Source organism: Rhineura floridana, chromosome 2 (genome assembly GCF_030035675.1).
Source record: "Rhineura floridana isolate rRhiFlo1 chromosome 2, rRhiFlo1.hap2, whole genome shotgun sequence".
Taxonomy (NCBI): Eukaryota; Metazoa; Chordata; class Lepidosauria; order Squamata; family Rhineuridae; genus Rhineura; species Rhineura floridana.
In genome coordinates this window covers 93,864,439-93,886,893 of record NC_084481.1, presented here as the reverse complement: position 1 = coordinate 93,886,893, position 22,455 = coordinate 93,864,439, and the positions used below count along the sequence as shown (strand labels likewise).

Here is a 22,455-nt window from a genome sequence, read left to right as displayed (position 1 = left end):
TCTAAGTGTTTACTTAGACTGCCGCTTTCATTAGTTTCTTTCAGAGAAAACAACTTCTTGTACAGAAATAAGACGTGGCTCTTTGCTTTTTCGTTACAGACTTCTTGCAACTTTTCATACATCTGTCTAACACTGTTGCAGCCTGTGCACAGATTCAGTGCTTGGTCTGATAGAGCAGATATAAGCAGAGCTTTTACTTTAGCATGCTTATGTATTCATGAAGCTGTTGCATCTTCATCCTCAGCCGAGGGCTCTCTCTCAATCAGGATTCCTTCCAGACCCTCTCCGCCAAGCAGGGCTCTGAATCTTAAATCCCACAGATCGAAGTTATCCTTTTCAAGCCTTGGAACATGTCTCTCCAGCAAAGTTACTTCAGTCATATTTTCTATCTCTGTTCTGCTTTTCTTTCTAACTTAAAGTCTCCCTGTAAATTACAGGCAAGCACCTTTAGCTTCAGCTACAACTTGCATTCAACTTAGTTTGCTGGGCCTATAACCCTTGTTGCGCTGTGTGTAGTTGTGTTGCTTAATTTAGTTTAAAAGCAGCACCACAGCAGCAGAGAGTAACAGCAGATGTTGAAATACGAGTGTGCCAGTGTGTGTGTGCGTTTGCCTAAGAAAGCAGGCTTTTACCCTGCATCAGCATCACTGAGACTTAGTAAAATAAGAAAAGCTACTTTATTTATAGAAATACATAGTAGATAGAAAAGGCAAACCCAGTTCTAACTAGCTAAGTTGGAGGCATAACTCCCAGGTGTAGGAGTTAGCCCCATGCTTGGAGAGAGAGCAGAGACAAAGGGAGTCTCCTCTCTCCTGGTCAGCCGGAGGACAAAGGAGTGGAAAGGGCAGAAGGAGGAGGGGCAAGTAAGCTTCCCTAAAGACGTGTCAGTCTAGCGACAGAAGGAAGTCAGTCAGAGCATCACAGGTAAAAGGTAAACAAAGCCTATCCATCTGGAGGACCCTAGCCTATCTTCCCTCTGGAGCTTAAACAAAGAACAAAACAGGAGTTGCTCTTGCCCCACTTCCAACACCCTTCCCTTCCCAAATCTGTTCTGGAGCATTGGGTGAACCCATTGAACAGATTTAGGGGGTACATGGGGAGAGGAGGGGGGACATCCTCTTGTGCTAGTGGTAATCCTTGCACTGATGGGATGCTTACTTAGCACTATCTTGGACACAACCCTGTATCACTGTATAATTCCCACATGAACCTGCCTGAATGTTAAGATCATCCTCTGGGGATTTCTCCAGGTGTGCTCTTCCTTCCGAGGTTGCTTAGGTAGGTGGAAACAGTGAAAAGGGAGGCTTGCCGGACTCCAAATCTTGTATCATTCTGGCACACTAGGAAAGCCATTGCATTTACCCAGGCATATGGATGGGTCTTTTGTATGAAAGTAGCCACTATGCAAAAAGCGTGATTCCCCTCTCCTGTGAAAGATTTACACCATCAGAGAATAATACATAAAGCAGGGATGGGGAAGCTATGACCTTCCAGATGCTGTCAGATTCCAACTCCCATCACCCTCAGCTGGCACAGCCATTGGTCAGGGAAGGTGGAAACTGTAGTCCAGCATCCTCATCCCTGGCTGGAGGAAGATCCTTTTCCTTTGTGCAATAAATGTCCATCGTATATAGTCTTTGAGTGAGGTTTCCATCACCACAATGAAAGGCTCTTCAGTTCTGAGATGTATCAATATTGGAACTGAAGTGCAAGCTGTAGCAGAGCAGGGGAGTGGAGCTGGATAGAGCAATGAACCAGTTCTGCAGGGAGGTCGCTATGGAGGAAGAGGCGGTTGTAAGCTAGGTCTGGAAGCCCTAAGCTGCCCGATCAGGGCAACAAGCACAGTGAGTATCAGAACCAAGGAGAAATGAAGTCAGATTTCAAATATTATTTCCAAAGATCAGATAGCGGAAGCAGGGAAAGTAGGTTGGAAAACACAGAATAGGACCTTGCATTCAAAGCTAGGAAGACGACTTCTCAAAAAAACCCCACAAAACCAAAGGCCTGACCTGCAATTATTTATACAGGCTGGGTCAATGGATTGCATGGGAGGTGGAGCTTGAAAGAGAAATGCTGGCCCAGTCTTCCTCTACTCTGCAAACCTGAGTGGCCCACAAGGGGAATCATAAGAGGGGAGAGGGCTGTTGCACTCATGCCCTCTGTGTGGGCTTCCCATGGGCATCTGGTTGGCCATTGTGAGAACAGGAAGCTGGGCTTGATGAACCTTTGGCCTGATCCAGCAGGCTCTTCTTATGTAGGGGCATCAGCCCATTCCCATTTGTCAGAAGGCCACCTGTTTGTATCCCAGTCAATCCTAACACATTCTCTCCTACAGACGGCAAGGGTTGCCTTTCTTCAGTAGCCACCACTAATTATTCACCACTTCTCTCCTAGCAACAGCAGCTCTCACTAGGCTTACTGTGTGTTCCACTGTCTTCTTACAAAGTCTGTACTTGGAGAGGGCTGTTCTTCTCCACTCTACCTTCCCAGTCTGTGTCTCCCTTAATTTCCTCTTTCGGAGGTTTGGTGTCCTTGAATCTGTTCCTGAATCTCAGCCTCTGAGCCATCCATTCATGTCTAAACAAAGGGTGACCTGGATCCTCCATCTGTTTCCAAGGTCCATGATGACATGCTGCTCTGTAGTGGATTGATGGTGGAGCAGTGCTTCCAAGTTGGTACAAAGAACTGTGCATCTGTGTTGGACTCAGGATCCCACTAATGATACAGCAGACACAATTTAGTTCCACATTGATCATCCTTGCATGGACTGGGCAGTACCAGGCAGGGATACAACATTCAGCAGAGCCAGAGCTGGTAGGTTTGTGCATCTGTTTACCATTTCATATTTGCCAGCATCTGAAACACAACACCATGTTGCTAGTTTTCCTCCTCGGCTTTGGAATTTGTGCTTTGAGCCAGAAAGAGCAGCCCAGTATGATTTCCAAGTAGACCAAGTAGTTTTGAGTTTTTAATGTATGAGGGATTTAATTCCCAGCAGTTATCATCATTTTGCAGGGGGGAAAGTCATGAGACCTTGTAGTGGAGGCATTAAAAGAACCCTTATTATACCCACTAAGCTTTACAAGGACACCCTCTCCTGCTGAAAGAATCTGAAATTTCTTTTCTTGACTAACAGTGCAGAGGTTATCAGGATAAAGATACTTCTGTGCAAGTAGGAAAAAGAGACGATCAAAAATCCTTGGTACCTAAATCTCTGAATGGACCCTGATTCTCCATCTCTGCCATCTATTTCTCTTCCCATTCATCTCAATGAAAAAGTGTCGATATGTAGTAATGAGGTCATTAGCCAAAGAATCAGGTGGGTCTGAGGCATTTTTTCTCCTTTCAGCTGGTGTCTGCTGTAGTGCACACAGTATCATGAGCCTCTCTGCACAGTCTATAAAAACAGTACGATTTGTAGTATAATTTTCATTGTACACCTGGGGAGATCCACGTTAAAATTAGTTTCTTTTTTTAATAAAGATTTGTCTATACTCAACAGGCCTAGGAATGTGCAAGAACATGATTGTACCATGGAGTGTGAAACAATATAAAAGCTAGAAGAGATTGTTAGGAATTCTGGGACTCCCAATCTTCCTTTAAAAACAAAAGCAGGATTCTAGTTTTCATTGCTATAAAGACAAATATGCTGGCTCAGGATAGCTCCCTGTGACTTCCCTTAGTTCTCAGACCAGGTCCCCCTCAACTGACAGCCCTGCTCATTCTCCCTTATAATTTTTCTTGAGTTTCAGCCCTCTTCCCTATGTTTCTGACTTAATTCTGTAATAATAAAAAGTATACCTATTTCCACATTTGGAGAGGATTTGTTATTTGTGCAATAGAGTAAGAGGCAAATGAAGTGTTTGTAACTTCATATAATCTGTTCGAAAATACCAAAATGCAGGAACAGTTTTCTAGACCCTCTCACCCTGATCCATGGAACCAGGATCTTCACAGAAATCTGCACAATGCTGTTTCACAGCTACTCAGAAATGGCTTCTGCATAGGGATGGGATGGGTAATTAATGCAGTTCTATTTTCAGTCATCTCATTCCTGAATACCATCTTTCCTTCTAGGCTGCAGCCTGTTGAGTGTGTACTACAGCTGATCTGGGTGCAAAACCCTGTTTCTGTGGGTGGACTACTGTTGCTGGGTCAGGTTTTTTTTAATATATATATATATATATATATTCTGTATCCCTACTTGACTTTAATAAAGCAAAAACTCCAGCTTGCATTTACATCCTATGTATTCTCAGCCCACTCTTACTGCTGTTAAATGGCCTTATCAGCTCCTTCTTTCCTTGGGGTCTGAGATTTATCAGCATCTTGTTAGATATATAATCTCTAAACAGCTCCTTTTCATAAGCGAGCAAACAGCCAGCAGTCCTTTTAAGACTCCCAGATACCAGGGCCTTTTATGTTGTGTTTTTTTAACGTTTATACCACTTAACTCCCTGATTTAAGGCTAAATAGAGTTATTGTGGTCGAGTGCAAGTCACATCTTTTATTTGTTTGAATAGCTACTATTATAGATTAGATTTCTTTGTTCAGTTATATCCTGCCACCTCTCCTTTCTGTGCCAATGTGCTTCATTAGCCCTTAGCCAAAGCAGGTCCATTCTTTTGCAGAAACTATTGCTGAAAAATAACTGGGATTTTCTTTAGTCTCTTCATCAAGCTCAATGTACCTCCTTCTCTGGGATTATTTATTTATTTGTACACAAATGGAGCCAAAATCTTGTCTGTGAGATTCCTAGAGAGGCACTGCCTCTTTTATGCATGCGCAAACAGAAACAAATGTATGTGTGTGTCTACACATGCACGCACACATGTATGAATGGGTAGATAGCCACTGTTTACCCTGATCACAATCGGCTCACATATATACACCTTTGAATAACCAATACTGGTGACAAACCAGGAGAGCCATCCTATCAATGCCCTACCTATATCCTTCCAGGGTTATCTAGGTGGTCACAATTTGTGGAGACAGGATGCTGGACTAGATGGACGTTGGCCTGATCCAGCAGGGCTGTTCTTACGGTACAGAGCACACAAACAGAAACAAAAGTGTAAAACTGCGGGCAAGGGCTGTTCTTAACATAATTACTATACAACACTCAGTGTTGAGGCACTTTCATTTATTACTATGGTGATAATGGTGATATACAGTCACAATCAGGCCTTGATATACAGGTATATTCCTCAGCTACTGAAGCAGGTAAGAGGGAAGCCCTGTGAGTGAGCAGTTCCCAAGTTTGGGAAATTGGCAGGTTGCCCGTTCTTGATGGGACTGCATTCTCCCCGAAGGGAGCAGGTATGTAGCTTGGGAGCACTCTTAGATCCATCACTGTCACTGGAGGCACAGGTGTCCTCAGTGGCTAAGGATCCTTTTTCTAGCTTTGGCTGGAACACCCTCTACGACCTAGACAGGGATACCTTGGCCACAGTGGTGCAGCCCTAGGTAACCTCTAGACTGGACTATTTCAACATCCTCTACATGGGGCTACCCTTGAGGTTGGTTTGGAAACTGCAGCTAGTACAGAATGCTGTGGCCTAGCTCTTGGCCAGAACAGCTCCATGTCAGCGTATTGCACTGGTGTGGAAATCTCTGCGTTGGCTGCCAGAACATTACTAAGCTAAGGTCAATGTATTACAATTCGTGTATAAAGCCCTGAACGGCCCACAACCAGGTTACCTGATGGGCTGCCTTGTCTCTTCTAAAATGGCCAGATCACTGGGACTATCTGGAGAAGCCCTCCAGAACACCCTCCAGTTATTCATTTCATGTTTATGTGAACCGAAGCATTTAGTGTAGCGGCACCAATTTGGAACACTGTTCCTCTTGAAATCAGACCGGGACCTATGATTCTGACATTCTGTTGCCTACTGGAAATGTATTTGTTTTGCCAAGGATTTTTAGAGAATTAATTTGATTTAGTGTTAGTCATTTCTTCTTTGTTTTACAGTTTTATAATGTTAAAGTTTTATAGTTTTATAATGTTTTAATTATTTTATTGTACATCACCTTGATCTTTTCTACCAGTTGGCAGTTTCTAAATAATCTTATAAATAAATACATAGAACTCACACAGCAGCTGGCACACTAACAGGCATCTTCCCCCAAACAATGCTGTTATGAAATACACATACATATCACACACAGCCACATGGCCCACAGCATGCAGTGGTCCACAAACAAAACAATGCTCTCATGCTTAAATGCCACAAACTCTCCAACACCATTTTTAATATCAGCGGGCATTGTGTGGATCTACCAAACACTTTAATATGTAAAACTATAGCAATTTTTATGCTCTGTCTCTCTCTCTTTCTCCCCCTTCACCCCTAATTGATGGGATTCAAAGTTGGGAAAGCCACTGAATTGCACCTCGCTTCCTTCCAGTGATTCACCTGATCCCCATTTTGTGGTAGCTGCAAGAGCTAGTCTGGGCGGGAAGACACAATTATACCTGCTCCTTGATCTCCTCCAATCTCAAGGTGGCAATGCTGCCTGAAGGCTTCTTCAGAGGAGGCTTGGGGCGTCGTAGGCCATGGGCCACCTTGTCACGGATCACCTGGGGCACAGCAAGAGACAGGGAGAGTGGCAGCTGCATGTGTGTTTAAGCTCCTATACCACTTAGTGATACAAAATGTGCATCATATACACACAGTGACTCCTGTAAACTTGCACTTTGCTCTTTTCCCCTTTGCCCTATGATGTCATCAAGTTAGATCCCATCCAGATCCTCCTGGGCAACAACTTTACTCTAGAGGCCCAAAGTACCATAAGTAAGCAGTCATAAGCAGCCGTGGCAACCTACATGGACAACAGCAAGCATCTGTCATACAGGCTGTGGCTGGAATTCAATGAAGCTGCCTAGATGGAACAGATGTTATTGGCTCATTTTATGACAGTGGGGGCAGGAAGGACTTGTGGTCTTCCAGATGTGGCTGGCCTCCAGCTCCCATCACCCCTGGTTCCTTATCCCTGCTCTAGAAGTGGTCCAGATGTCACTTCTTTGGGAAGGGATATTACCACCTTGAGGGAAAGCACAGTCTGTGCTGAGGAGAGGTAAACTCCTTGTTGAGTTTAGGCAAAGACGGGGAGGTTGCCCGCTCCATGTAAGTGGGGGAGGTCAACAGTTAATGGTGGAGCACTCTCACAGTGCAGAGGGAACATAGCTCTGGCTTCCCCACTGAGCCCCCTACACGCAGCCTCTAAACTCAATCCAGCACAAGTCAGAGCAAATACCACACGTGACCCTTTCTTCCCCGAGGGTGGGCCCTCACCTCATAGATGTAGTCCAAGATTTCCAGGACAGTGAGGACGCTTGCCCCAATGAACAGACCCATTTGGCCTCCAATGTCCCCTAGTAGAAAAGGAGGCAGTTAGGACAGCAAGGGAGACTATGGCCAAGGGAGTTGGCTGCTGGAACCTGAGTATTGGGAAGGGCTTTGCAGTGAGCCTGACTAGCTCTAGGGCAGGATCCCTGTTGCTTTGCTGGGAATCAGAGAAAGGGAAAGTGGGGTGGACTGGGAAAGACAAGAGTGTGAGTGGCAGGCGGGCTGGCGTCATTTCACTTCCCTTAGGGCCGGTCTCCTTTTCAACAGCCACGGTGTCAGGGTCCTTTCAGCACCCAAGGCTAGGGGAGGAGGTGGTTTCTAACTGGACCTCAAGGAGAAGATGAAGTAGGTATGTAAGCACAGCTGGTATGGGAGCAGTAACCCCCCCTCCTTTGTGGTGTCCAACAAGGAGGAAGGCAGCACGGGTTTTGAACTGTAGTGTGTCAGTGTGTGTGGGCCTCTAATAATAAAGGCCAGGCCCAGGTGCCACCACCTCTGCATCACTTTGGTGATTTGCCAAATGAGGGAGCTGCTGGGCTCCTCCTTGCTATGCTGGGGCACCACCAGTGACGGAGGCCAGAAGGCAGTACTGCAGCAAAGACAGGGAGGGGCTAATGAGGTGCCTGTTGTGTCGCCATGAAACCTTGGATTTGGGCCTGCAGGGTCTCAGCAATGTGAGGTTCTCTCAGATGGTACTTGCCCATTTGCCTGCCTCTCTACCTGTTCAACCCATCCGCCTTCTCAAAGCTTGCTCTGCCTCTAGAGCACTAGCCTTCACCTCAGGATGGTGGCAGGTAGACGGGTCGCTCTGCATATCCACTTACCCAGAAGCCCTGCCAGATTATATGCCTTCTTCTGCTCAATCGCCTCATAGTTCAGTGTCTCAAAGAAGATGTCTAGCACCAAGAAGTTCTCTCTGAGGGTAGTGGGGGGGGGTGGAGAGAGAGAGAAAGGATTCAATAGTCTGAGCTGACCCATATATTCGCCCAACCCCCTTGCCTCCTAGCCCTCTTTGTTATGGCCTGGTGCTTCTCCTCCCACAGCCTAGTGAGCTGATCTGTTGCCCTAGGCTACAGTCTATAGACTTCATCAGCAATGGGACACTCACCGGATGTAAGTCTCATTGCGGTTATACTTGCGAGCAAGGTACCGGGCCGAGCCCTTGTTGGGGATGCGCACCATGGAGATCTCCTTGCCGTAGCGGGTCAAGTTGCAGGGCGTGGGGCAGACACAGTGTTCTTGGGAATCCTCCATGGCTGTATCTGTGAGCAGAGAGGCATGCATAAGGCATGATGGGGATGCTTTGGAACCACAATAAAGAGCCCAAACGCCCCCTCATCCCTGACATGGCAAAGGAAGCCACAGTCTATGTTTCATGGTCTAGAGATCCTCTCCAGAACTCCTGTTGGGATAACAATACATGTTTGGTTTGGCTCTGCAACAATGAAAGCTGTAGACTTTTCTGAGGGTATCAGTGAAGCCCTCAGCATTTGTAAATCCAGCCCAACAATAACATGTCGCTCCATCATATCCCAGAGTGGCAGCTGCCCTCCTCCTCTGTACCAGCCTACTAGACCCAAGCTCAGGGACTGTGGTATCAGAACTCCCTGACTCTTCCTTAAAGGTCGTAATACTAAACTGTTCAGCCCTTCTCCCTTAGGACTTAAGTCATCAACCACCCAGCTGTTCCCAGAAAAAGTTATAGGTGTTCCACTTCAGTTTTACTGGCTGCCCATATTCTCTTCGCCACTGGGCCCCTCAGTATCTGCAGAAGTACCTACCTAGTGTGTGGTCAGCACATTCAATGTAGACATTGGGCGAGCAGATGGTCTCATTACCTGATAGAGAAGAACCTGGTTAGTGAGATACCTAGTTGTGTCCCCTCCTCACCCAAATTTGAGCTCATACCATCACTCGGTGGTGGAGAGAGAGGAGTTTGGTCATCTCATTGGGCAATCTGAGGCAGTTGCCTAAGATTGCTCATGAAGGGTCTTTCTTTTCCCATGTTGCCTTGGCACATGTGTTTTCTTTGTGGGCCAGGAGCATCAGAGTGCATGCACAGAACACAGTCTATGGTCACAGGCAAGCTAGGAAGAGCCAATAATTAAGCAGGCAATAAGATGCCAAGTAGTAACGCAAGTGGGCAGTAAAGGACTCAGTTCAGTCCTCCAGAGACTGGTATGAGATGTGTGGGGGTCAGCAGCAGCAGTGGCTCCTCTGGGCCTGAGAAACATGATTAGGAGAGGATACTGACCTCCAGAGAGGGAGTCATGTTAGTTTGCAGCACAAAACCAACAAAGAATCCTTTGGCACCTTAAAAGATTAAGCTGAGGTTGGATTGTTACCTAACATGGACACTGTAGTAGTAGTAGATTTCCTGTGTCATTAAGGGGTCTTAGAGTTGGACAGGACCTCAGAGTCATCCAACCAAACCCCATACAGTAGGGCCCCGCTTATACGGTGGGTTAGGGACCAGGCCCCCGCCGTAAAGCGGAAATCGCCGTAAAGCGGAACCCATTGACTATAATGGGCTGCGTTGTGCGAAAATGTCACAAAATGCCGTAAAATCGCAAAATCGGCTTTAAAATGGGGAATTTCCCCTAATTGAGAGCTGCCGCATCAGCGGAACGCCGCAAAACGGAGCGTCGGTAAGCGGGGCCCTACTGTACTGATACATGAAATCCACTAATGCAGCATCCCTAGTAGGTTGCCATCCAACCTCTCCTTAAAATCCTCTACTGAAGGACAGCCCACCACAAACTTCCAAGGCAGTCTATTCCACTGTCAAGCAGCCCATACAGCCAGATAGTTCTTTCTAACGCTTAGCTGAAATCCACTTTCTTCTAATTTGAACCACTGACTGGAGTTGCAACCTCTGGAACATCAGAGAACAAATTTGCTCCATCATCTTATGTCACAGCCCTTCAAAGATTTGAAGATGGCTATCATATCACCTCTTAAGCATCTCTTTTCCACACTAAACATATCTAAGCCCTCACAGGTCTTTATTGAGCTATAGATCTCTAGGTGTATTGTAGCATAAGCTTTCATGGACTACAGTCCATGGCATCTGATGTGGGTATGCCCTGGGAAGTGGCAGATGGCTGTGGCGAAATGAAGCATGAAGGAAGCAGAGCAACTGTTGGTGGGGCTGGCAAGGAAGAGCTACTGCCAGTCCTATGTATTCTAGAGTCTGAGACAAAGGGGGGGATTTTTTTTCCCCAAGGGTGCTGCTATGCCTGCATGGAGTCACTATGGACAGAGAGGGCTACATGTTTGCTCCAGTAGGGAAGCCTCTGGGCAAAGACCTGAGCTACAGGCACGCTGCGTCACAATGGCCAGCAGAGGTTTGTTAAGGAGGTTTCTTCTCCCACAACTAATGGGGGTGTGCCAGGTATTCTATTATCCCCAAGGCACAGGACACAGCAGAGTATGAAGGCTGAGGACAGGCTGGGCACAGAGAGTACGCGGGAGCGCTACCTCCGTGTCTGCCCCTGCTCCTCTCTCTTTAACATCCATTTATTAGGTGACATTTCTCCTGGCACACAAATGAGTGCTGTGGGGAAAGCTTCGCCTGAATGTCAGACCGCTCCGTTAAAAGAACAAGAGAAGCCCGGGAAAACGACACCAGTATCAGAACAGTATATGGCAAAAGTGAATTCCTATTTTGGCACGTCATCCAGGCAGCAAAGGCAGAGGGCCCTGAAGTCCATGGGGCTTAGAGGCAGGGGAGGGGAGGGGGGGCAGTCACCTTACCTGGCATGTGCACCATGCGACATTGGCAGTTCCGCACCACAGCTTCCTTCTCGCACTGCAGCCTGCAAGCAGCAACGCTGTAGCTCTTGTAGCCAGGCAGGATCTGTTCTCCCTTCACACTGGCCCGGCAGCTGCCCCAGGGTTGGGGCAGGTACGTCAGCTGCAGAAGAAGTAGTGCAGGCTAAGAGCCAATAGAAAGTGGTGACCTGCCCAACTAGGGACCAGGAAAGCCTCTCCCAATGCAGTTCTGGGCCAGGAGGCTGACTCTCACTGAAGCCTCATTTCCATCTAAGCTCCATTATCCACACACCCTCTAGTAAACAACCCCAGTGGTGCTTGTGTTTTTTGCCCCCATCAGCATGAAAGTTCAGTCCCGTGCCTGAGGCACCATAAGCGAACTCTGCATTAAGATTGGAAATACAGTTACATCTGATTTTACAAATCTGCTTGACGTTTCAGAGTACGCACCTTAAATACTCTCACTGCAGATACATGGAATGAATCTAACACAGTTTTTGTTCCAGCTCTGAAAAAAGGGTTGTTTGTCATACAGAGCTAGGGTAGTGGCTAAGAGTCCAAGCTGAGGAAGTCCCCAATTCAAATCTCGAATTTCCACAAGTGAGTCACTGTTCTCACAGCCTCAGCACCCTTTCCCCTTCCAATGTTGATAATAGTATTGGCCCAATTTGCAGGGGTGTAGTGTAAGGACTAGTGAGATGAAGTTCTCGGTACCTTGTAATACATTATCTATGACATGTACCTTGAACACTTGAAATGTGCTATGAAAATCCTAAGTATTAGTCCTAAAAAGGCAGAAGTTTGGTGTGTGCACATCTCTGAGATCAATATCTAATGAGAAAGCCTATGTGATGTGACCAATCAACCTCCTTCTGACAGATGCTGACAGAATGCAAAGAAATTAAGCTTCAGATGACAAACTATTGACTTAAGATTTTTTACCATGAATATTTTCTTTCATTGTAATGCTGTAGAATTCTTTGATGAATAATCAGAGTTGCCACCTGGCTGGAGGGAACAAGGATTGCTCATCTGCATATGGCAATTCATTGATATGTATGAAAAATTTTAAACTGCTCATTGCCTTGCACTGAAGCTGAGCTAAAATTAAAACAAAGCTACGTGGCATTGATAGAGTTTAATTTGAACTTGGTGGGGGAGAGCAATGAGGCGCTAAATTGACACAGTTCAATGCAATTAATGTAATGTCTGATAAAGGGATGGTTCTAAAAGCATGGCATCTGTCTTGGATTTTTTTGGGGGGAGCCCTTTACTGAAATAACCCTGCACAATTACTTCTGATGATAGGAATTGTGTTTTGCCATCTCAGAATTTCCCTCTGACCCAAATGCCTGTGAGAAGCAATCATTTAGGGCAGGGAACTTACTGGAGCACCTCAGTCATGCTTGGTTCAGATGTGTGAGCAAGTTCTCCCAGAGAAATTGCTGGCAAGCCTGAATCCTGCAAAAAGCAGGTTTGAACTCCCTGCTCATCAGGTAGCTCAGAGGGAGGTTCAATCTTGCTTTGCCACTATCTCTCCCCACTCCCAGGGGCCAACGTTGACAAGTAGGCAGTACAACCCATCTGGTGTCATTATGACTCCAGATGATTGACAGGTAGGTGGTCTCACCTACCTGTCAACATTGGCCAGCCAGATGGAAGGAGATAAAGATCTGGCCCACTGGGCCAAAAAGATTCTCCACCCGATGTGGGCATTTCCTTCTAGGCCATTAAGAACGTACATACATACATACATAAATACATAATTTGTTTGTTTATTATTTGATTTATATCTCGCCCTTCCTCCCAGCAGGAGCCCAGGGCGGCAGTTTCTTTTCCACTTTTGAAGCACCCCCACCCCCCAAGAATCCTGGGAACTGTAGTGTACCTCTCACAGAGCTACAATTCTCAGCAACCTTAACAAACTACAGTTCCCAGGATTCTTTGGGGAGAAATGTGCTTTAAATGCATAGTGTGTACGCAGCCTTAGAATGTATTTACTCTACAATATTATATTGTTTTTACATCACTTTAGCTTTCATGGCTTCTCCAAAGAATCCTGGGAATTGTAGTCTAGTGGGACCACTATTTCTTTCTTTGACTTCCTTATTATTTTACTGAACTGCTATTGCCATGGTTCCCTGGGAAAACGGAATAACCGTGAAACTAATTTAAGTCTACAGATTTGCTATTCCATGTTAGAAAAGAAAAACCAAAACAACCCTCACACAAGTTCTGTAAACACTTCAGTGTCTTCATTAAAATTGCTTTAGTTAGCTGAAAAGTGGTAGAGTTGACTGAGTAGCAAAATGTGTTATGCTGCTGTTTTTTCAGATGTCAGCAAGTAGAGCTATCATTTTTATTTAACTTCTTTGCAAGCAAAGATCTGATTAAAAAATCCATGTTGACCCATGGTATGATCTGCTAAGTGGTGGTCACTGCAGCAGCCTAACATCTGGCTTCTATATATGGCCTGGGGTCTGGTAGGAAATTGGTGAGGTTGTCCAATTAGCACTGCCCACCGGTGGCAAACTTTTCTCACCTTGACTAGCCTGGCTGGTTGAATGAAACAGATTAGGTAAGAATCCTAAGAATTCCCAGGATAGCAAATGTCTGTTATGGTGGCATTCAAGACAAAATCCTTTTGGGATGTTGGACTAACAGGTCTCCCCTCTAATAGCTCATAGGAGGATTCTAGGGATGAGCATTCATAGTCTGGAGCAACGTTTTATCCTTACCACTCTGTTAATTGTGGCTATGACTGCCTGCATCTACTAGTCTCTGCCACTCTCAGGTGCATGTCTCCCCATGCCCCTTTACTATTCTCACGCCCCACACAATCGCTAGGGTCACTTTTCCTGAAGATAGAGCTTCTCCTCCCTGCCACCAGCCTTTGCCTCACGGCCTTTACCCTCTGCTCTTGGCAGGACACAAAGGTCTGGAAACCAGGAGAAACTCCAAAACCCAACTGGTGGATGTAGGGTGGCTCATCTTGGCTGTGGATCTGTACCCGAATTCCGGCTTCAAATGATGTCTCATCTATAAACAGAAGGAATGGGTCCATAGTTAAGGTTTTGCTAGACCTTATCTGAATAAATTAATTCATGTAATTCTAGGAGTATGATATATTCATGCTTATCCTTTGCATGCATGCATCCCTTTCTTACAATTGTGAGGAGCAGCAGCTGACACCTGCCTAATCAAATGTTGACAGATGTTAAAAGCATTCATAACACATACAGCTCCAGTTTCTGGTACATATTACAATATTTAAAATGATCACAAATATGCTGTCAAGGATCATCAGTTTGTACATGCCAGTACATCAGCTGTTCATGTTTCTGAAGTGATGCCATGTGCAAATAGGTGATCCCGATGACATTACTTTTTAAAAATTGTAATACACAGCAATAAGGGGATCTGGTTGTTTTAGGAATGCTTTTTATGTTTCGATATTTATAATAAAAAGTTTATGCTATTTGGATCTAACTCTTTGACTAAGGTGTAGAACTTGGGCTGTTGGGTACCCTTTCCCCTGCATAAATGTTGGTGCCCCTCTAGTTACTTCTGACCTTCCAGAGCTAACCACTTCTGCTCACTCCCACTGGCTTTTGAGGCTAGGCAGTGACATCTATGAGCCATATCAGAAGGAAACTACTATTTATTTATTATTCGATTATTTGATTTATATTCCGCCCTTCCTCCCAGTAGGAGCCCAGTATCAGGAGAGTGAGGGCTTGGGAAGGCAGAGAGAAGGGAAGCTTGGGAGCATCGTGGACTGGAGTTACTGGCACAGTAAGCCCAGAATATGGGGGAAAGCCACAGCTCGGCAGCAGAGCACATGCCTTGCATGAAGGTCCCAGGTTCAGCCCTTGACATCACCAGGCAGAGCTGGGAAATGTCCCCAGTCTGAAACCCTGGAGAGCTGCTACCAGTTAGTGTGGGTAATAAGAAGCTAGATCAGGCATGGGGAACCTTTTCTAGCCTGATGGCTGCCTCATGGGCAACCTTCCGGGGCCTGCATGCCAGTGATAGGTAGGGCAATGGATGTGACTCCGGTAGGCTATAATCCAGCAAAAAAAAAAAAAAAGAAAGCCAGAGGTTTCTACATTTATATCTCTCCATCCAGCCAAGCAAGAGGCATTATTACAGTTCAAGAACACATTCCAGACAGGCAAAATAACTGGAGGGGTATGTAGAAGAGGGGGGGAGTCTAGGGAGGGTGTGTGTAGCCTGGGGAGAATCCCTAAGGCCAGATAGAGAGACGTGGAGAACCACATTTGATCCCCAGGCCTGAGTGTCCCCACTCCTGGGTTAGATGGGCTGATGGCATGATTTGGTATAGGGTAATTTCCTCTCTTTGGGTTCCACCCAGCACTCTCCAGGCTCTTACTGGTTTCTCTCCAGATGGGCAGGTACTCCTCCTGCTGGATGTCCAACATAATCTCTAACCCATTCCCCATCCCACTCTGGCGAGTCACTCGTGGTTCGTTCCGGTCGCCATTGAATGTGTAGCACTTCCCATAGCGTGTGTAGACCTGTGGAGAAAGGACAGATTAGAGGGGCCCACCATGTCCAGAAGCTCCACAAATTCTGTTCATGTCCATGTAGCCAGAAGGAGCAGGAAACTTTCCCATTCAACTCTGCCAAGGTTCTTGACCCGAAATTGGATAAACCCCTCTATGATTCCAGCTCTTGGCTCATCCTTCACTCTATCAGTGTGTCTCAGTTTCATTGATGATTGTGCCTGGCAAGATCTCTAAGGTTCATTTGCCTAGACTGTAGGCCCTACAAGGTGGCTTTTCCATCTACCTTGTTACTTCAATCATATCAGGGGACAAGTTCCTTCAACATCGGAGAGAGGTGGGTATAAAAATCCTGCCTGAATCCAAAGGGGTGTGAGACCGTACAGCTGGAAGGTGGGAGGGAGACATACACAACTGAAAAAGAGATACATTCTTTAAAGACTCAGAGGACATGTCCTGCTTGTGGGCTTCTCAGAGGCATCTGGCTGGCCACTGTGAGAACAGGATGATGGCTAAATAGGCCTTTGATCTGATGCAGAGGAGCTCTTGTGAGTTTATGGCATTCACTGTGTCTTATTGAATATGTGGACAAAATTGTTGCTGGTCCTTGGAAATGAAGAGGGGTGCTAGTACTGGGGAGACAGATACAGATCCACCAGGATCACTTAATCCCTGAGCAAGGTTGAGATAGAAAGTAAGCAGAGGGGAACAAACCTTAAACCGAGGATGTGGGAACCTGTCCACCCCACATAAGCTCCGATGATGGCCCTTTCCACATCAAGGACCCTCAAGAAGCCCAGCTGTTCCCTCAGATCATTCTGAGAATACCAGGTTAGGTCAGAACGCTGACCCCAATCACTCTACAGCAATGAACTCTTTCTTTGGCCACTACCAGTCTGATGGTACTGAACCCTTTAGGATAAATCAGTAATACTTTAGGATCTGTGGATTTCTGTGGTGTCCAGATACACTCCAGACCTTGATCTTCCTAGTTCAACACCTTAAACCACACAGAAATTAATAGTTTATGTCTAAACAACCGAGTAGTTTTTTAAAAGGGAAATAATAGGTATAATAGGAATGCGGCTGAAACACGAGGAAGAAGCAAGATTGATCACCAGAAAAACAAATGTGAAATTGCCTATATTTCATTCTCTCCCCCACAAACCAGTATACTCAGATCCAACTTTAGATTTCATAGTACCTCAATCCACTGCAGTAACTCTCATCACTTGGAGGTGAAAAACAACTCAGTTCCCTCCAAATTTTTTCTTTGCCCAGCTCAAGCCGGGCAAATTCCTCCTCCTCCTCCTTCTGGGCTTCCCCATGAGGTCCACTTGCTTTCTCTGCTATGATACTCCATCAACCTAAGCGTTCTTCATGTGTGAACTGTGTGATGGGGGCATCATACAATAACCAGGGAGCAGAGCTGTGTTGCTGGCTCTTGCTTTGGTGTCAAGTACACTGCTGTACTTGCCCCTGCATGTCCACCTGTTGGTGCAGACATCTGCACCAAAGAAGCCTCCGTGGGAGAGCAGCTGCTTGTGCAGAGGCTTTTATGTGATTGGGGCCTCTCCCTGATTGGAAGTCCCAATCATTTGGATGCCTTCACACAAGCAGCTGCTCCTGTGTGGACTTCTTCAGTGCAGATGTCCATGCCAATGTGTAGCCATCCTGGGGCAGGGCAAACAGCATGCTTGATGCTGGAGGCAGGACCAAGCAGCATTTCTCTGATCTCCAGTAATCGTGCAATGCTCTGTCCACACAACTGCCACATGAAGGGGACTCTGGATTATTCAGTTTCCCTGTCTCTGATTGTTAAGCACACATTTGCAAAGTATGGCTTAGATCAGAGTTTTTCAGACTTCAGCCCTGCAGGAAGTATTTTCCAGGAACCTCCGAGCATCTGCCATACAGTTCTTGCACATCGCAGAGAATTTCAAGGTGCATGCTCTGCACACCCAAGAGAAGCCATAGAGAGTGTTACCTCCTGCTCCCAGTTGTCGCAATCACTTTGGACCAGCTACCAAGCCATATGGGACTAAGAGGATCAGGGTGGCAAATGCCCTCATAGCAATAGCTCCTGGCTGTCATCAGTGCCATGTTTCTTCTGCAGCTCAGCTGCACAAATCTTGAAGCCAATTGCCTTGATGATCAAGCCAATTGCCTTGATGAGCAACGGTCTAGGTTTCTCTGGCAAAGGAATGAATGTTGCCTTCCTACAACAGAGGAGGGAACTGAACTGGGGACTTCTGCAGTGAAGGTCACTAGCTTCCCTGCCCTAGCCTCTGCTAACTCTTCTTCTAGGGTGCAGTCTGTTCCCTTGTACCTGCAAACTTAGGGCACATTACAAGTTCAGACCCATTAATTCTGGACAGATTCGTTAAAATCAAATGACTACCACCATCCAATTCAAGCTGCTAATACAGATGAGAGTCACTGTACTGCTATTCAAACATGTGCTGAAAAAGTAAACATATCCTCCAACTCTTCCCTGTTCCCTATTGCATACGGGGAAAAAATGATTCCAAGTGTTTTAAGGATGATGTAATGTTTTTCTGACTATTCATCCTTACAACTCTTTTCTCCCCTCCTCCCCAGGTGTAGGTACAGAGGTGAACTCTTGAGGGGTGAAATCTTGAGGCCCACAAGGTTTGCCCTGGAAGTGACACTCCAGTAGCATGTCTTCAATCTGATGTCCAATGCGATGGAAGAAGCTCTTCATTGTGCGTGGAGAGAGGCATGATGGCAGGAACCAGGAATAGTTGGCCAGGTGCCTAAACCAGGGTCATTGCTCTTCTGGCAACTCCTTCAAGACACTGGGCTGGAGTGGTTTTTGTAGGTCAACCCCAGCCAGTGTCCAACTGAATAGAGATCAGGCCTAGTGAGCTGGCAGAAGCGGACTGGGTTGTGCTTGCAGAAAGTGACTGTGGGGAACTGCATCCATGGGGCCCACAGCATGTGTGCTCTGGTGTGCACTGGCTTAGAGTGCAGGCACTGTATCTAGTTGGCAGACCATGTGCATAGCAGCCCCAGTGATACCAAGAAAGCCCCGCTCCATATTAGGAGCTGTGTCTATGACTGCTGGAGTGAGCCCATGTAGTGCAGACCATGCAGCATGGCTGCACGCAAGAAGCGGGAGGTAGCCTGGGCCAAGGAGCCATCCAAGTTGGGTAAAGGTGGGGACCCATTTGGGCAGCAGGACAGGGGCATCTTCACAACAGCTGAACACCGCTGAGCTCAACGCAGTTTGGAACCCCAAGGCAGAGTGTCCTAAATCTTCCCTGGGATTTGTCTGCAATGTTTCGCTTTCTGCAGGGAGACCACAGTCCCCTCCGCCACAGTGTACCAGTTGTGTCAGATACCTCGAGCAGCTCTGTGATTAGCGAGGGGAGGGGCAGATCCTAGCATCAACATCCTCCCTTTGCCTTTAATTCTTCAAACATCCTTTTTAGTCTCAGGTAAGACACGACTGAAGGTGCTGCCTCATCTCCTGGAGGGGAAGGGGGTTGCATGCATCATCCCACATGTGTTGACCATTTAATTGCCTACAGTAACTTTGTGTTTGGCTTCCACACTCAACATTTACCTGCAAGTCGGCTCCCCCCTTAAGACAGAGCAAACAGAACACCTTTTCCCTATGCATTGTTAGAATGAATTACCCTCTGGGTTGTGTCTAAATTGCTAGATCTGAGTACCAGATCCCTTGCTTGCTGGTTCCAAAGGATTCTGTACCCACCTCTAAAAAAGACCCCTCTAGTGACTATACCCAGTGTGATCTACCCCTTACTCAGCCCCCCAGCTCTCCTTTGGTTTAGAGCCCTAGACATTCTATATGCTATGCTTCCCCCACTTCAGTCTCATGCAACTGCAGCACTGCCAGCAGGACCATTTAATCAATACTGCCTCTACCATGTGGGAGGGGAACGATCTACAGTGTTCAAAGGGAGCAACTGTCAGCTCATTGCAGATACTTTTCAGCTCAGATGTTGTTGGGCTCTGACTCCCATAATCCCTGACCACTGGCCATGCAGGCTAGGGCTGATGGGAGTTTGAGTTCAATACCATTTGGCAGTCCACAGATTCCCCACCCCTGGTACAGAGCACTGCACTGTGGTTGCTATCTGCATAGTCTGGAATGGAAAGTTGTATCCTAGCATGGGCTATTGCAAGCTAGGACAGCATGCTGTTGCATCTTATTTTGGATTGTTGTCTTCATGGACTCTCTGTTCTATAGGTCTGGAATAAAATACTGACTCTTGGAGCTGCCATTTCCATTGTTCAGCAATGGATACAAATTAGTATCACACTGTCTCTATGGTTTCAGATGGAGCATTGCATGCTCAGATTGCTGTGTCCATGGTTCAAGATGGATTGTTACACAATTGATTTATTCCACATTCTCATATGTGATGTTAAATGCTAGATTGCTCTCTCCAATATCCAAGGTGGACAGTATTATCTTCTATTTGTGGGCTTCCCAAAGGCATTTGGCTGGCCACTGTGCAAAACAGGATGCTGCACTAGATAGATTTCTGGTCTGCTCCGGGAGGGATCTTCCTATATTTTTATTGTTGTATATTATATATTTTTAAAAAAAATAGCTCAAAATGCGGTAGACATGCAGGGAAATCTGTCTGTACAGACTTACCATTCCATGCTGCGAGTGTTGACTCTGTGGTCTGGGGTGAATGCTGGTACTGTCTGAATGCTGGTACTGTCATGCTGACTGCTTGTATTGTCATGCTCATGGGCTATTTCACCATTCTGAGGCCAAAAGAACTGCACTGCCTCTACTTTTCAGAGGTGGATTGAAATTTCTCACAAAATAATTTTTGGGGCTTTTCCTAAACCAGGGAAGAAGAAGCTGTGGCCCTCCAGATGTTACTGGACGTCAACAAGCTGAATATGAGTCAGCAGTGCAATGTGGCTGCAAAAAAGGCAAATGCTATTTTAGGCTGTATTAACAAAATTATAGTTTCCAAACATATAGTATAGTTCCCCTCTATTCGGCACTGGTTAGGCCCTATCTTGAATGCTGCATCCAGTTCTGGACACCACACTTTAAGAAGGAAGCAGACAAACTAGAACAGGTTCAGAGGAGAGCAACAAGGATGACCAGGGTACTGGAAACAAAGCCCTCTGAGGAGAGACTGAAAGAACTGGGCATGTTTAGCCTGGAGAAGAGAAGACTGAGGGGAGATATGATAGCACTCTTCAAGTATATGAAAGCTTGCCGCACAGAGGAGGGCCGGGATCTCTTCTCAATCATCCCAGAGTGCAGGACACGGAATAATGGGCTCAAGTTACGGGAAGCCAGATATCAGCTGAACATCAGGAAAACCTAACTGTTAGAGCGATGTGACAATGGAATCAATTAGGACAGATTAAAAAAAGGAATTCTTCACACAACACATAGTTAAACTATGCTCCCACAGGCGGCAGGGATGGCTACCAACTTGAATGGCTTTGAAAGAGAATTAGACAAAGGAGGATAAGGCTATTGATGGCTACTATGTTCTTACTCCACTGTCAGAGGCAGTATGCTTCTGAATACCAGTTGCTGGGAATCACAAGTGGAGAGAGGGCTATTGTGCTGGGGTCCTGCTTCTGGGCTTCCCATAAGCATCTGGTTGGCCACTGTGACAACATGATGTTGGACTAGATGGGCCTTTGGCCTGATCTGGCAGGGCTCTTCTTAGATTCTTAAGATGAGGAGTTATCACATTTGTCAAGGAGCAGCTAGTCAGGACATGACAATGCCAATGAAAGCAAGTTGCGCCTGACACAGAGTATAGAGCATCACTTATCATAGTCTTTTATACACCGGCCTGCTGGCGCTGCCTATTCCCTTCCCCTCAAAGCCCCTCCTATCTGTTTCAGTTGTTCCTGTCACTCCTGGAGGCTCTCAAGTGGCTGCCTGCCAGCTTGCCCCCTGTCTAGCTTGCAGGTTGCCTAACGAGCCCTTCCTGATTACACACTCCACTCATTACTGCCCTAATTCTGCATCACAATTAATTGTGGTAATTAATAAATATTGATTACAGCCAACAATTGGAGCTGATCTCCCTCAGTAATTAAGCATTGCAGAGGAAACTGCCTTTTCTGTTTCTGACCTTCCTTTCCCCTTCAAGGCTGTGGGAAGCAGCATTTCATACCCCCAAATCCTGAGAGTTATGGGGTGCCAGGAGATAAATGAGGTGTTGGTGTTGGTGTTTGTTTTCAGTGAGCATATGTCATTTGCAGACAGGCCAGGGGTCTGGTTTGAAAAACTGCTCTGGGCTTAATAGGCTGCCAACTATTCAAGCCCTTTGCCTGGGGTTGCCAACTTTTATTTTTGACAGAGCTCTTATGACTTTAACATTTTTATCTGCTGAACTTGTTATGTAGCTGTTGAAGCCATGGAGGTCTATCAGAAACAAAAGCTGGCAATCCCACTTTCAACTCATAGAATCCTGAATAGGGGATACAGAGATATCTTATCAAATGGGGAACAATTATTCTGAGCACCCTTAAAAGATGGGGACCCTTTCACAAGCTACATTTTCTAGAGACATACCTGTTTTAGTACAGTATACACAAAAATGTACATTATGAAGCTAACATGTATCAAACAAATATACTTGTCAAGGACAAACAATTGGCTGCAGCTTCCTGTTGAATGTACACTTGGTGACAAACCTGGAATGTGTGAACTGGCCCCAAGTTGCAGGCCATCTGATTAATATTTGAGTCAGACCCTTCCAAGGCTCAGCAGTGGTGTATATCTATCTATAAATAGAAATATATATGCACTTATGCAAAAT

General features: G+C 46.1%; 1 protein-coding gene across 2 annotated transcripts in view; it reads right to left on the bottom strand.

The window, feature by feature from the left end:
• Positions 1-22,455, bottom strand: part of ASIC4 (acid sensing ion channel subunit family member 4) — a 252,688-nt gene that overhangs the window by 17,945 nt on the left and 212,288 nt on the right. For both annotated transcript variants that reach the window (XM_061609408.1, XM_061609407.1), the window contains exons 2-9: positions 15,517-15,661; positions 14,035-14,162; positions 11,106-11,265; positions 9,131-9,187; positions 8,458-8,611; positions 8,174-8,265; positions 7,296-7,375; positions 6,476-6,580 (exon numbers count right to left, since the gene is read on the bottom strand). In XM_061609408.1, the coding sequence (XP_061465392.1) occupies positions 6,476-6,580; positions 7,296-7,375; positions 8,174-8,265; positions 8,458-8,611; positions 9,131-9,187; positions 11,106-11,265; positions 14,035-14,162; positions 15,517-15,661 (921 nt within the window). The remainder of the gene's footprint in view (positions 1-6,475; positions 6,581-7,295; positions 7,376-8,173; positions 8,266-8,457; positions 8,612-9,130; positions 9,188-11,105; positions 11,266-14,034; positions 14,163-15,516; positions 15,662-22,455) is intronic.